The following is a 16,666-nucleotide window of genomic DNA, read 5'->3' as shown; positions in this document are numbered from 1 at the left end:
TTGGAAAGCTTCCAGCATGTCACCAACTATCTTGATACTTATATGAAGTTAAAGAAATTGATATGACAGACAATTGCCCTGCTCCATGAAGAAAGCTCTCTGGAGGGCTGACACTAAAAAAAAATAGCATCTTAAAATGCACATTTTAGGGCTCCCACAATTGTCCTCAGAGTTTAAGGAACATAGACCATCAAATGGCATAAAATTGGCTACTCAAAATGAGGGGAGAGAGGTTTCAGCACTCAGTGGAGGAAATGTTTCCCTTTAAGTTGATATAAAGACAGCTTTGTCAACCCCACTAAAAGAAGAGACTTTTTTTTTTTTTTCAGTACGCGGGCCCCTCACCGCTGTGGCCTCCCCCGCTGCGGAGCGCAGGCTCTGGAAGCACAGGCCCAGCGGTCATGGCTCAGGGGCCCAGCCGCTCCGTGACATGTGGGATCTTCCCGGACTGGGGCACGAACCCGTGTCCCCTGCATCAGCAGGCGGACTCTCAACCACTGAGCCACCAGGGAAGCCCAAGAAGAGACTATTAAAGCATGCTTCATAAAAAAAAATCTAGCTTTATGCTCAGCCTAAAGGAAGGGATTGAAAACTAGTTTGCTCATGCAGTTTATTAAGTAAGTGGGACTATTGGAGAACAGAGAATCTAATTGCCTAACAAAGTGCTTTGCATTTTCAACCCTAGAAGCGAGCAATTTAGAGCCTGACAAATGACTTTTTAAAGAAAAACAAATGTAAAAGAGACTGAGGAAATACTCCAAACTTGAGTTAGCCAATCTAAATAATGGTAGGGAAGGTTCCTGCAGAAGCAAGCATTCCAGAAAATAGCATCATAAATCACACATTTTCCCCATTCTGGAATATGTTTAACAACAATCCTGCCTTCAGTAGGAAAAGGTGTTGGCATGGCGTGTGTACTCACAGCATTCAGGAGATCCAGCAGCCCTGCAGGAGGGTCGGTGCTGGGCTCCCCACCACTATGCCCCACCATCACTGTGCTGGCTCTGGAACCTCCCAAGGTCCCCGTCAGTGGCTGGGATCTGTCTTCTCCATATTTGAAAGGAAGTCCAGGAGGCCCCAGTGTAAACCACCCACCGCAGTGAGAAGCCGATGGGAGAACTGTAAACCTGCCCTGAGTTTCAAGGCTTGTGTAAGTCTGTGATTCGCTGCACAGTGGGTCCGTCAAACAAGTCTAAGAGAAATTACAGGTTTCTCTCGTCTGAAGCAAATTCATTAAAATGAGTCACTTGTTTGTCTTTTCATTCCTCCTCTTTATCTCAGATGATCACATGAGACTCCGCTGCACCTACTGCACTGGGGTAATTAGAACGCAGTGGGTAAAATGCCAGGTTGTGTCCATATTATCTACAATTATAATTATCTAAATCTATCTATTCATTGATTTGGAGGTTGTCTGTTCCTCCTCCTCCAGGAAAACAAGCACTGTGCTTGTTTTCAACAACAATACGCAGTAAATGTTTGTTTTTGAATGCGTTTAATAGCCATAGGTACTTCAACCATCCTTGAAGGTGCATGGCCTCAAATTCAAATCAGTCCCTGGTCACCTTCTTCTGCCTTCTGGGGGTGGGAGGAGAGGGAAGAAGGAAGGAGAGTAAGAGTTGCCACAGGACTGATATGGGAAATAAAGCTTCTGAGCTTTTTGAATTTTCAAGGGTGAAAAGAATTCAAGTATTACTAGATCCAAAATTTTTGGAAGGATCCAAAGAAATCTTGACAATTAACACAAGATTCAAAATGTAAAGGCAATTTGGTATGACATAGTGGCCTCATTTCTGACAAGTTACAATAAAACTTTTGTTTCGTAGCTTAGAGCAACATTTCATTTTTGACAACTGCCCAAAAGACCACCAGAAAACTCCATTGATCAAGCAGCGCTAAGACAATTGCACCCATTATACATAGTAAGAGAACACCACTTTGATGGTCTTCATAGGTGTCAAAAGAAGGAAGTCAGGGGAGGATATTTATAGGGCTGTTAGGTCTTTAAAAAATTTAGGAACTGGTTGAGAGTGGGCAGAGTTTGTAGTCTAATGGCTTGGCTAGATGGACAAGACCAAAGTCTTCAGCAAGTCTTGAAGAGCAGGAGGTTACTCTTGATAATAAGCTCTTTTACATGGTTCAGGGCTTATTTTCCAGGAATAAATATTGCCGGGAGAGCAAGGTCTTAATCTATTTTTGTGTATTTTCTGAGTTATTTCACATCAGGACAGGAAGGAATGCTCAGTTCCAGTATTGTTTAACATGGGAAAGTATGTTGCTTTGAATTCTCAGCCATCTGGGAACTCCCTGGCAGTCCAGTGGTTAGGATTCCACATTTTCATTGCAGTGGACCAGGTTCAATCCCCGGTCGGGGAACTAAAGTCCCACAAGCTGCACAGTGTGGCCAAAACCAAAAACAACAACAAAAAACTTACTTGTAAAGTTCTAAATCTCACCCTCCCAGTTTTCACTTACATCCCCTCTTCCTTGGCCACCCCTCACCTTTGCTCAATTCCGTCATTTAAGTAGTCAACAACTTCATTTCCCATCTTAATCACTAAATAGTCTTTTAGGCTCAAATTTGATCTGCAGGCGATCTTGTTATCTTTCTCTTCCAGTGTTATTCTCCATCCCAGAATAAGCCAGCTGGCTAACTCTAAGAGTCTGATTGCTGGAACAGACTGTGATGGTGAATTACTCCCAGGAGCAAAGTATTTCCTTTTCATTGTATTCATCAATTTACCTCAAGCCACTTCCTGCTTTCTTTTTTAAAGGACTAGTCCTTTCAGCTCAGTTCCTGTGGTTGACGGGAAATAATCAATAAACAATCTATAATAGGAATAGAAAAGAATTTTATTCAAACCAAACTGGGGACTATAGCCCAGGAGACACAGATTCAAGAAGCACTTGAATTGTGTTCTGCTGGACTACAAAATAGGGGAGGCGTATATACGCAAAAACCACGAAGTTACATAAACTGTCAAGAATTAGCACTGGAACTGACAAGATGCTTGTTAAGTAAGGATTGGTTGGAGTCCAAAATGGTTGTGTAGTTACAAGGGGAGAACTTGAGACCATAAGGTTGTAGCTGGCAGCTGCTAGCAGACATTGTTTCCAGAATGGCTGGTGGTGTCCTTGATTCTGAAAGAGTTCAGAAAATTCAAGTTCTCAGTGATGCAGGAATGTGTCTGAAATCACATCCACAAAGGCCATCCGGCTCCATTTTGAATGCCTGAACCATAGTTAGTCCATTTTGATTTTCAGTGTATTCTCTTCTTGAATGGTTAAAGCAGATGTACAATGCATATTGTTTAACAGGCCATAAGACAGGCTGTTCTAATTTGCATAAAATTCAAGTCAAATCATGTGTAAGCCAGAATGACTTCTCCATATCTCAATATGTGAACATTTCTTCCATCACTGTGTGGTTTAATATTTATTGGCCCCTCCTGTGGAGAAAAGAGGGAACCTCCTACACTGTTGGTGGGAATGTAAATTGGTAGAGCCACTATGGAGAACAGTATGGAGGTTGCTTAAAAAAATAAAAAAAGAACTACCACATAACTCAGCAATCCCACTCCTGGACATGTATCTGGAAGAAAACCATAATTCGAAAAGATACATGCACCCCAATGTTCATTGCATCACTATTTACAGTAGCCAGGTCATGGAAGCAACCTAAATGCCCATCAACAGAGGAATGGTTAAGGAAGATGTGGTACATATATACAATGGAATATTACTTAGCCATAAAAAAGAATGAAATAATGCCATTTGCAGCAACATGGATGGATCTGGAGATTGTCATACTGAGTGAAGTAAGTCAAAGACAAATATCATATGATATTGTTTATATGTGGAGTCTAAAAAATGGTACAAAAGAACTTATTTACAAAACAGAAATAGAGTCACAGATGTAGAAAACAAACTTATGGTTATCAAGGGGGCAAGGGGGGAGGGATAAATTGGGAGATTGGGATTGACATATATACACTCCTGTATATAAAATAGGTAACTAATAAGAACCTACTGTGTAGCCCAGGGAACTCTACTCAATACTCTGTAATGACCTATATGGGAAAAGAATCTAAAAAAGAGTGGATATATGTATGTGGATAACTGATCCACTTTGCTGTACACCAGAAACTAACACAACATTGAAAATCAACTATACTCCAATAAAATTAATTTTAAACAATTTACTGGCCGCTCCAATTCTATTTCACTTCCAGATGTATGTCCCAGCACCTTTATTCAGTGTGGATGCTATCGTTCTCCTGGACCCCTGTGGTTTTTGGTCTCAGGTGAAGGGCTCCAGACGCACCTACTTCCCTGCCTTTGCGAGAGCTGGTGGCCTCGTAGTAGAAGCCCTCTCCAGGCTTAGACAACAGTAACCCCCTAAAGAGGAGAAACTACCGACTGTTCATGTACGTGGCACCAAGGACAAGAAGGTGTAACACTAAACACACTGCTTTTGTCATCTGTATCTAGAATGTTAGAACTACTATTAAAGTTCAAGATCCTAATTTTTCAGTTGAAAAAACAGACCCAGAGATGTGATGAAATTTACCCAAGTTTCCTGAGAGGGGGAATGCAAGCCCAGGTTAGAATCCAAATCTCAACTCTTTCCCCCTAGTTCAAGAGTGGAAAAAACTACTCAATAGTGAATAAAAATACTGAAATGCAACTTTCCTTTGCCCTTGGCATTGTCTATAGACCCTCTGTTACAAAAATTTATTTTATAAGAAAAAGAAGACTTAATTCTTATTAATTCAATTTACTGCCATTCAGGCCCCCAGGGGGTTGTTTTGTTTCATAATCCAGGACCTTTGTTGCCATTAAGCATCATAGATAATCACTAGTTCTCACCTGCTCAAAATAAGCCCTGAGCCTTTCCCGGCTGATACCAGCCGATGTGGAACGTTTTGCTTCTCCCGAAAGCGCGCTGCAGGGGGCGGCTGCTCTGTGACTGGTTGGTGGGAAGAGCTGTGTGATGCTGTCCCACCCTGGCCTCCTACACCGCATGTTCTGCATCTTCAAGTCCTTCAGATGACTGTGCCCTTTCTGGGGTAGTACTGTGCCCTGCTTCTGTGACCCTGTAGTCATGTCATCAACCACAAGATGGACATTTTGACTCCCTTTTGGAGAGAAAAGTCATTTTCTGCTTAGAATTTGAGCTGAATCTGGATTTGCTTTTTCAGTCAGGGTCATGGCACCATGGACTCCCCACTGACCACCTGCTCTGAGCTGTCGTGTCGGACCTCAACTCTATGTGAATTGTACGAGACCCCTGGGGAGAAGACAGGTGGCAAAATGAGAGAGATTGTACCATAATGTCTTTAAGAAGCCCACAGCACAAGCTCACTATTTTGTGAGCTTGTTACATAAGTGACCCTAGAGGGAATATGATCTGGTAGATATCAGAACACATTGCAGGAAAAAATGGAGAAACAGGAGCAGTTCCCAGAGAACCAAGGGCAGGAAATGGCAAATCAGGTTTGAGGAAGGGCCAAGGATATGGCAGCAACCTGGGGTCAAAGGAGCATCACCATCCAACAAGGAATGACAAACAGAGCAGGATGGTTTTCTTGCTGCTGTTGTGATTATTCTCTTAGAGGAAAAAAATGTGAAGCACCTGGTGCCCCCTTTCTTTCTCTTCTCTGAGTACACGATCAGAGGGAAAGCCTTTATTTATTTATTTATTTGGTTGTGCCGGGGCTTAGCTGTGGCAGGCGGGCTCCTTAGTTGCAGCAGGTGGGCTCCTTAGTCATGGCATGCGAACTCTTAGTTGCGGCATGCGTGTGGGATCTAGTTCCCTGACCAGGGATCGAACCTGGGTCCCCTGTGTTGGGAGCGTGGAGTCTTATCTACTGCGCCACCAGGGAAGTCACGGGAAAGGCTTTAAATTGTAGCAATGATTTTTTTTTTTTTAGATCTCTTATAGATAAGGGAAGTGACAAGATTTGAGTGACTTGCCAAGTTCACATGGCTACTAACTTTAAGAGCCAGTTTTCAAAGCCAGATCTGTCGGATTCCAAAGCGTCAACTCTTTTCAGTCTGTCATGTGGAACTTAGCGGGGAGGGAGCTAAGGGAGTGCAGTGGCTGTGTCCCAGTTCTGGGTGAATTCAGTGGGTTGGAACTTTCTGCAATTGTTATTTGCTGCTTCTACCTGTATTTGAGGTTTACTCCAGCTGCTCCTGAGAAGCTGAGCTTCATTTGACTGCCATCTAGTGGTCATTTAATCTCTGTAGGGAAGCTAAGTAGAGTTTTTGTTTCTCATGTCTGCTGGAGAGCCATGAAAATCATTTAAATTTGCAAAGACGTACATCAAGAAACAAAGAATGTTCCCTCAAATCTTAACTTATGTCACACAGAGAAATCTAAACAGACTATGAGATCACTGAAAATGAACTTTGTAAATTATTTAGTCTAACTCTTTTACTGATAGGAAAATTTGATACTCAAAAGAAACATAAAGGATTACAAAGAATGTTCTCTACACATTATCTAGGTAAAGAGAGCATATGATCAAGAGCACAGGCTTCAGAATTGGCCTGCCTAGGTTTAGCTCCATTCCTTATCAGTTGGGTGGCCTTGGCCAAGTTGCTTAACCTCTCTGAGCCTGTTTCCTCATATGTGAAAGGGTAACAGAGAAGAACAAACCTGACTCCATATTGGATCTATTCCTTTAGCTCTAACCCTTGTGCTCTGTAGCCTGTGCTTACTCATGTTGGCTTTGCACCTTTTGTAAAAGAATGTTGCCTATAGCCTGAAATATACAGGATAGCCTAGTCTCAGGGCTCTGACCTTTAAAGGTATAACACTTTTCCATTAAACATTTGCAGAACAGAGAATAATATTTGTCTTGTTGGAGGTTTATAGGATCATTGTGACCAGACCTATGTGCACAGCTGCTAGGACAAAAGATTCCAGCACCAAGAAGTTTGCAGCTACCAGCCACACCCCCTCCCCTTTTAGTATAAAAGAAGCCTGAATTCTAACTCAGGTAAGATGGTTCTTTGGAACACTAGTCCACCATTTCTCTGTCTGCTGGCTTTCTGAATAAAGTCTCTATTCCTTGTCCCAACACCTCATCACTCCTGATTTATTGGCCTGTTTTGTGGGGAGCAGTACAAGCTTGGACTCAGTAACAAAAGATAATAATAGTATCTATGACATCAAATTGTTGAGATAGTTAGATATATAGATACACAGGTAGATTTAGATGGAGATTACTTGCAACAGTGCTTGGTACATGGTAAGCACAATACAAACATGTTTATTTTTAGACTAAAGATGTTTATTATAAACCTTAGGGTAATTAAACTGACTACTTAAAGCCCAGTATAACAAATGTGTTAAAAGCATTTTAAGAGCATAATACAGAGCCTCTGGAAGCATGGTTATTTTATAATTGACATGATAGTGGTTAGTCCTGGGAAGCTATTTCAACTTGAATCCTTAAATAGTTGAAGAAGAAAGAAAAGGCAGGAGGAGAGGGTAAAGACAAGGGGTAATGAAGAGGGACCACAACCTCTTTGTCATTCATTTATTGATTCATCCACTCAACATTCACTGTCTACTATATCCTAGGGACCATACCAGGTTATTTCAGGTCAGTGGTTCTTAAATGTGTTCCACAAGGTCAAAACCACTCTCATACTACTACTAAGATGTCAGCTACTTTTTTTCACTGTTGGCATTTGTACTGATGGTATGTGAGTAGAACTGTTGGTGTGTCCCATGGATCAAGGCAGTGGTACCAAACTATCTTTGTATTCCCTGCACCGCACTCCCAGCAAAGGACATGCTCAGCCCTACCCCGCCCTGCTCTGTCAGTATGACCATTCTGTAAAAAATTAATTTATTTTATTTTGTTGCGTCGGCTCCCTAGCTGTGGCATGCATGTGGGATCTTCCCTGGCCAGGACCCCCTGCATTGGGAGCACGGAGTCCCAACCACTGCACCACCAGGGAAGTCCCAGTATGACCATTTTTAACTCATCATTTCATTTAATGCATTAAGGTTGATAAATCTCCTCACACCAAATCTTTACAAGTGAGATTGGTCTGTAGTGATCAGGTTTAGATATTAAGGTTACACTAGATTCATAAAATACATTGGGAAAGTTTCCACCTACAGTTTTGACTAGTTTACATCAAGCAGTTAAAACACAGCTATGATCCCCTCTGGCCTTGCTGTCTTTTTTCGTGGTAGAGCCTTAATGACATTTCCTATTTATGGTGGAATTAGTCAATTAAATTTTCTATTTCTTTTTGGGCAAATATTCATTCTTTATCCTAAAGTTTCATAACTTAACAAAAATGTGTCTTGGTGTTATAAATCTTGTCAATCCTCCCCCCCTCCCCACTCCCAGGACATAGGGATTTCTATTTGCAAAATCAAGCCTTTATTTCAGGACAATTTCTTTTTCTTTCTTTTTTCTTTTTTTTTTTTTTTTTTGCGGTACACGGGCCTCTCACTGCTGTGGCCTCTCCCGTTGCGGAGCACAGCCTCCGGACGCACAGGCCCAGCGGCCATGGCTCACGGGCCCAGCCACTCCGTGGCATGTGGGATCTTCCCGGACCGGGGCATGAACCCGTGTCCCCTGCATCGGCAGGCGGACTCTCAACCACTGCGCCACCAGGGAAGCCCCAGGACAATTTTTAAAAAATACATTTAACTATAACACATGCACCTATAAAGATGCTTGTGTGTGGTGCTTGATTGCTCCCCTTTGACTGGTGTCAGTTATTTGCTGACCAGAGCAGAGAGGAGAGGAGATAACGATAGCTTTAATTCAGGACCATTACCTAAAACACCCTCTCATCAAACCTGTTATCTTTCCTGGGAGCCCCTCGGTTTTCAGCCTTCAAGTTGGTAGGGCTTACAGCTGGTGTGGTTTCCCTTTCAGTTCCACAGCTCCAGCCATTCTGTTGTAGAGGATTCGGGTCTAAGACCATCAGATGGACATTTCAGAGAATCAGCATCTGGAATGAGGTCTGGGGAGCCTTGTGTCAGACTTCAGGCTGTCCTCATTTTGTTCCAAATCTCAAAGCATCTGGGAGGTATTTTTATTATAAATTGTTGTTGTTGTTTCCTTATTTGAGAAACAGATTTCCTTACATCTCTTTCAATCTATCAAGTCGATTTTTCATTCTATTTATTGTCTTTAATCAGTTTCAAGTGAGAGGATAAGAGTAAAAATGTCATGTCAGATTGTATTTGCATTCTGTTAATGTTTAGTAATATTTCTAAAAATGCACTATACCATGAAATGTTAACAATTGCCCTTATTAAAGAATTAAGTTACTCAGTGCACTTAAAATATAGTTTTACTTTTCATAACTTTATTCACACAATTTTCTAGGAACTGTAATGTAGCTAATAAAGACCACTTATAAGCTGATAGGAAAGAATACCACCCAATAGTCGCAAAATGAAAACCACAACACCTTCTGTGATAAAAAAAAAAAGGCTCTATACAAAAAATATTGTTGCCTATTTCTAAATTTATTTTCCTTTTATACAAGCATATTCACAATAAAGGTGTTAGTGGTAAAAATAAAATCAATAATTGTTAGGATTCAGAAAAAAATTTTCACACCCCAACACAGTCTAGTCTCTTGAACCTTGATTGGCAAGTAATAAAGTCGAATAGACCCATGTGAATTCAGCTTTTACCTCCTACAATGGGGCTAAATCTGAAAATTGTTCCTTCAGACAAAACCATCTGCACAGGCATTAGACAATCTCTAACGTCCCTTCAAACACTAAAACTCTACAATCCAAAACTTTACCATCATTTGCCTGCAAGGCTTAATTCATGCCCAGTGTTTGTAAAAGCCAATAAAAAGCAAGTAGAAATTTTCAAATTACATTTTTTTTAACTTAAACGACTTGCCACACTTCTTTTCCATATTGCTTCATAGTGCTGTCTTATTCCATGATTCAAATCTTCCAGATCTCTAGAAAGCCTGGAGTCATGTATGTGCTCAGGAAGAGTACATGGGCCTTGATGTCTTCCAGACTCTACAGTGTTGCCCCCTTATGCGCGGTTTTGCTTTCTGCAGTTTCAGTTACGCGCAGTCAATTGCAGTCCAAAAGTATTAAATGAAAATTTCCAGAAACAAACAACTCATAACCTTTACAGTGTATGCCGTTTGGAGTAGCATGATGATCCCACGCCGTCCAGCTCTGGACGTGAATCACCCCTTTGTCCAGCGTGTCCCGCCCATTAGTCACTTAGGAGACTAGCAGAATCACAGTGCTTGTGTTAAGTAACCCTTGTTTTACTTAATAATGGTCCCAGAGCACAAGAGTAGTGATGTTGGCAATTCAAGTATGACAAACAGTGCTTCAAGTGAAAAGGTGAAAGCTCTCGACAATAAGAAAAAAAATCACATGCTGAGGTTGCTAAGACCTATGGCAAGAATCTTCTATCCACGAAATTGGGAAGAAAACAAATTTGGGCTAGTTGTGCCGTCGCACCTCAAGCTGCAAAAGTTAGGGCCACGGTGTGTGGCAAGTGCTTAGTTAGGATGGAAAAGGCATTATATTTGTAAAATACTTTGAAACCACATTCACATAACTTTTACTATAGTATATTGTTATAATTGTTCTATTATTAGTTGTTCATCTCTGTGTCTTATTTATAAACTTCATCACAGGTATGTATAGGAGAAAACATAGTATTACGTGAGGCTCAGTACTGCCTGCGGTTCCGGGCATCCTCTGGGGGTCTTGGAATGTACCTTGGAATGTGCCGTGGATAAGGGGGGGGATGACTGCATCTTGTTTTTTGTATTATATTTACCAGGACATCCAGTCGCGAGTTCAGAAACCAAAAAGTTTACGTGCAAGTTTATGCTTAAGGAAGCAAGCAATGGGTGGGTAGTGGGGCTTCGGGAATGACTGTAATCAGTCTTAAAACCCTTCTGAATTCTGTCTCCATATCTTTATACTCTATTTAGTTCTTCCAAATCAGCTTTTTCCAGATGACAGAAAAATGTAACTGTGGAGAGCTCCCATGCTGAGACTAGCTCTTTGTTTCAAATGTTTAAAATCTCAGTGTCTGAGTCATTAATTCAATTTGGGCAAAGTACTCTCAGCTCCGTTTCGAATATCATACAAATGAAAGCAGTATCTCCTCCAAAGAAAGGGATGCTGTATTCAAAAACAAGGGGAGAGGACATACTATGCCTTTTCTCTTAGTCTTATCTGCCTAATTTACATCATATCTATCACCGCAAGATGCTTTTGAGAAGAGTTAAATCAGCAGCTTCCATTTAAAAAAAATCTCTATGGCAAGATAAGGTACTTTATATAAATCATTTCAAATCGTCCCAATAATCCTGTGAGGTAGGAATTATCATCTCACAGTTCCAGGTAGAAAGAAAAGACTCACAGAGGTTCAGTAAATGTCACATAGGTCTAGAACTTTGAATGCTTTTATTTTACTATTTACATTGTTTCTCTTATTTGGAAAACTCAAAGCAATATAAAATAATTTTCATCATACTCTGCAAATCAGAATATGCTGAAGTTAATGAAAAATAACCAATAAAGACTGACACAACTGGCAACACTATTCTTTATTTTCTTTTTGAGGGAGAAGCATGTTTTACAGCACCTGTAAACAAGTCAGTGAAGTATACTGTTTTGAGTTTCTCCATAAATATATATTATTATTTTTTTGGAATGTTAGAATACCACAACACCAACTGCATTACATAACAGTTACTGAAGGCAAGTCAGGCTACAGCAAGGATAAAATTTTATGGCTAAAAATATTCATAGCAGCAACTTTTAAAAGATGATTTTATTAAATCAAGTCATTGCACTTGGTCATTTTATTGCTACAGCAAAACAAGGCCATTAAATTTTAACACTTCTCATTTCTGATTTGAACTGATTGTCTCATTCTGTTCATACATTTCAAGTTTAAATGCAAGCATAAGATGTTTACCAACACATCTAGAGAGCACTTGGGTTTATTTTTTTCTGTGATCACAGTAAGAAGCATAAAAAGAGAATCCTCTGTTACACCAGGCCCATTCTCTCTTCCTATCTTCAGACTTAGATTTTGTAAAGAGGTAACAGCTTTATAGTAGGACCAAAGCTTGGTGGTCACACACACACACACACAATACTCCTAATATTGAAATATAATTAGGAAAATTAGTAATATTATGTTTTTTAAAGAATAGCAAACATTCACTACCAATTTGGCAATGACAGATGCCATGCTGTTCACTTCTACTCTGTAATTTATACTCACTCACTAAAAAAAAAAAAAAAAAAAAAGATTTACCCCAAGTAAAAGCTATATAATTACATAGCATTTTATGATATGAACTTTATAAACAGGAATTAATAAAATTCCTATATCAAGAGCAAATACTGGTAAATTGCTAGATTAAAGTAATCGTTTTTCCCTTTGATTTTGGTTTTCTTTTCTTTACTATTTGGTCAAGGGCAAGAAAATAGAGACACAGTACTTGAATTACTTTTCAATTCTGACTGAGGAGTATACAAGCAAACACTTTAAATGTCTCTCAGTACTCATGACCATCTTGATTTTATGCACTGGTGAGAAAATGACCAACAAAAACTTTAAGAACAGCCTGAAATCTGCTGGTAACTTCCCCTACCCCATTATTAGGGTGGGGAGGGAGCACTTAATCAGATCTTCCAGTCATAAAGCTGGAGGGTGATTTCCAGGGTACATTGTTTTTATTTCTACCTGAAGACTTTCATATTAAAAGAAAATAAGACCTAATTTATTTAAAAAGAAGGAAATCATTCATTTGACAAGTCATTTAAAAACACTAGAACAAGAATAAACAATTTTGTTCAGCAGTGACCTCATCAGAAGAGCCCAAGGACTTTAAGAAGTTAGAACGTACATACTTAATGCACAGATTTCCCCAAAAGCACTAATTTAAGTTGTGAATTTAACATTAAGTAATTATGTATTGGAATTTCTATTATTTTCTATTTCACTTTTATTTGAAACAATATGACAAAATTTCATTAACACAAGATTTCAGTATTATAAAACTAAAACTTAAAGGAAAAATATTGGTTTGGGGGTTTAAAGAACACAAAATAGAAGCATGATAGATGGTACTCAAAATCTGAAAGTCATTTGCTACAATAAAGCTTAAAATCTATTTTTTTTTGCAAAAAAAGATCAAATTTTCTACTTTCAATATAAACCCACATATTTTGAGACATATTATCTGTAGATAACATTTTTAAAAGTTCAAGTGTTCATAAGTGACCATGAAGAAACTGCTATTCACCCACTTTGTGAAAATGCATTTTGAATATGGCCAACTATTTGGTTTTAAATAAGCTGTGATGTTACGTTTTATGACCTACTAAACACTCTTTATAAAGCTGGTTACCTAAATGACAGCCCCAAATATCTCCACCAGTTAGTTTAGTCTAGTAGGTAAATTACACAATGTAAAACCTGAGTATTTACATAATGATAACTTGTCAAAGTATGAAACTGCATACTGAAGTTCTGAAAGTTCTGGAGTTTTGTTTTTCTAACATTACCATTATTAAAAATCAAATGGAGGGGCATGAAGAATTAAGTCACAAGATTATGAAATGAATAATATTTGAGCCTGTAAAATAAGCAGAAAAGTACAGCAATAAGGCTGGTGTTTGCATATTATATGTGCTGTAGTTTCTAGGCACAACAAGTTAAGGGTTAAATTGACATTTTTAGTTCCTTAGACCTAATGAATTTAAAATATAGCTGATATTTTCCCCAATATATTTAACAATCCAATACATTTTAACTAAATTCCTTTATGAATCCTATAGTGCAAGCAATAAAAAAAATTCCAAAAGTTGAAGAAATTATTTTGATTAGTTCATTATAGTTATTACTATATGCACGGGTGAGTAATCTGGTTTGTAGCTAGGAAACTCCTATTTCATCACCCAGAGTATCACAAACTGCAAACAAACAGGCACAACAGTGTAATCCTGGGTAAGAAGCTAAACATAAAAAATATATATATACAAAGTTTATATCCCTTATGTTTTATGGGAAAAGTAGTGACTATAGTTACTATAAAGCTAAACTGTCCCTCTCAAATGGTATATTTTACAGATTATTCGTAAAGATATCACCATATTTATAGTATAGATCTCTTTAAAAATAATACTACAAGTTTCAATTAAAAAAACTATTGTGAATTTTCTTTCCTTTTTATACAGATTCAGTAGTATTTTCAAGCAAACTAAACAAAAGAGTTTGCAATCCCAGCACATAAGAAATAAGGCCTCTTTTTTTCATATTGGCAAAACAAAATATATATAAAAAAAATTCACCCTCCCCCTACATTTTTCTATAGATATAATAGCTCATATACGCATATTTCTTTATCATGACATCAGCATTTGTTATTTTAAAGTAACAAGTCAGTTGAAGTTCATAGTGTTGCTTCTGAATCCCTGGAACACTGAGAACACTGGGTGCACGTCACTTCAAGAAGACATGACTGCTTTTTTCAGCTTCTCTATTTCCACCTAAATGGCAACAGATAAAATATCTTTACTTTAGAAAAGTTTATTTATTTTATCCTATGTCATGAAGATCTGATCATAATTTCAAGCCTCCAGATTTTGATTTCCATTCTAAAATCCAATTTCCAATGGTGTAATAAATATTTAAAAAGTTCAACAGATGAAAATGTCACAATGCAAGTTCCTAAATGACAGGTGACAACAACAAAAAAGCAGCTACAGTTGTTTCACCCAGAACAATGTTAAATAATGTGAGCATCTGAAAGATCTGTAAGAAAATCAGCCCTACAAAAAACAAAAGTATCCTTGAAACCAAACTAAGAAACGTACCCGTACCTATAATTAAAAAAAGGGGGCAATACAGAATGTTGTTTTTTTTTTTAAAAAGGACCAGTTTAGTTCTATGTTTTTCACTTACTGCTTAGGTGATATCAGTAAACCACTTAACCTCACTTAGTATCAACTTCCTCAACTATAAACAGTATGTCCTAGATTAAATTGCCTTTAAAGCCCAGGAATATATATAAAATGCAGTCAATGTGTTAAAAATAGTTCCACTGTTAGATAAAAGACTTAACTTCTTCACTTAACAGAAGTTCACAATTTAAGAAACGTTAGAAGAAAATTAGAAAAATTCATTAAATTTTCACAATAACTACAGAGTTATTTAACTTTGACATATTACAAATAACTAAGTTGAGGATCAAAGAGATTAAACACCATGCGAGTGGTTCCATGCAGAACTTGTACTGGTAAGGTCTAAGGCTTTAAAGGCCACAGTTTTTGTACTTTCTTCCCAATTATATAGTATTTTGATCATCTCTGACCTTGCATTACATGTAGAAACATTTAGGCCTTACCTTCTCCTGATAGCATCATCCCTCTCCCCAACAATGCATACAAATAATACATGTTATGGCTAACTTCTGACAAATAGATCACTACTAAATGATGAGCATTTTGCTACACAGTCAAAAAGTATAATTTCAATAAGACCACAATCTCCTAAGGGATCCTAACCATTCAAGAATGGTTTGCTAATTCCAGGATCTTTCCTGATATTATTCTTTGACTAATATGATTATTAGCCAAACATGTTAGTAGCATTGGATTGAGACAAAATACCTTCAATCTTCAGCCTGATGAGCTATTACCATCTCTATTCCAAAGATACATTAACCACTGCATGAATTTTAATGCGCAAGGATGCACAGAAAACAGAAAGAAAAAAAAATTGGTAGAAGAGGGAGTGCGGGTGGGGTGAGGGTCAGAGTGGAGAAAAACCCTGCACGCAGTCAGTAATACTCCTCACAGACTGCTGCTGGCCACATAAATTTAGGTATCTGGCAAATACTTGCATTGCTGGAGTTTCTCTTCTAGCACGTTTATGTTCATTGTTCATCATTAGTCCTTTGTACCACTCCTCAGTATAATTTAATACTATATAATGTTAAGTTATAGTAGTTCAAAGTATTACTTTTAATTTGGGGGGAAATATAATTTCTCTTTTAAACATATGATCCTAAGACTCTAATGCCTTATTAAGTGTATTAAGTATCGAACTTTTCCCACCAAAAAAAAAAAAAATTTATAATACAGGTCAGTGAGAGGATAAGTAACAGCTGATTTTGCTGGGAAAATATAATCAAATGAAATTCTTCAAAAAAAGAAACAAATAATTCATTTGACTCTTTCCATGATTTTTATGATAAATTAAGTCATATATACAAATTTAGTATTATATTAGTTCCTCTTGCTAACCTTATTATTTTCATATATGAATATGTGTTATGTATAAAATATAAGGAATGAAAGTCAAGAAACATTTGTTTTTAATTCTTCAATTTCTACCATGTTGCACACTGGGAATTTATCATTTATTTAGAAGATATATTTTTAATATCTATCTTCTAACATTTATTAGTTTGACAAAAATTTGTTAGCAATCTAATATGTATATAGCACTGTGCTAGGAGCTATGGGCAAAGATGAAACAGAAAAAGATCTCACCTTGAACAGTATAGAAGATGGGCAAAATAAGTACATAATGTGAATAGTGATACGACAGAAAATTATTACTTACTCATCTCTTACAAAACTAAACAACATGAATTT

The 16,666-nt window shown here is 37.9% G+C and overlaps 1 protein-coding gene across 2 annotated transcripts in view; it reads right to left on the bottom strand.

Moving 5' to 3' along the window:
• Positions 1-11,419: 11,419 nt before the first annotated feature.
• Positions 11,420-16,666, bottom strand: part of CD2AP (CD2 associated protein) — a 113,385-nt gene continuing 108,138 nt past the window's right edge. Inside the window, exon 19 of one of the 2 annotated variants that reach the window (XM_082638836.1) lies at positions 11,420-14,554. In XM_082638836.1, the coding sequence (XP_082494962.1) occupies positions 14,513-14,554 (42 nt within the window). In that variant the 3' untranslated portion in view covers positions 11,420-14,512. The remainder of the gene's footprint in view (positions 14,555-16,666) is intronic. The other variant, XM_082638835.1, reaches the window with a different exon arrangement.

Source organism: Mesoplodon mirus, assembly GCF_964341445.2.
Source record: "Mesoplodon mirus genome assembly, chromosome: 12".
Lineage (NCBI taxonomy): Eukaryota > Metazoa > Chordata > Mammalia > Artiodactyla > Ziphiidae > Mesoplodon > Mesoplodon mirus.
Note: the sequence above shows the minus strand (reverse complement) of the source record. Positions and strands in the feature narration are given on the sequence as shown.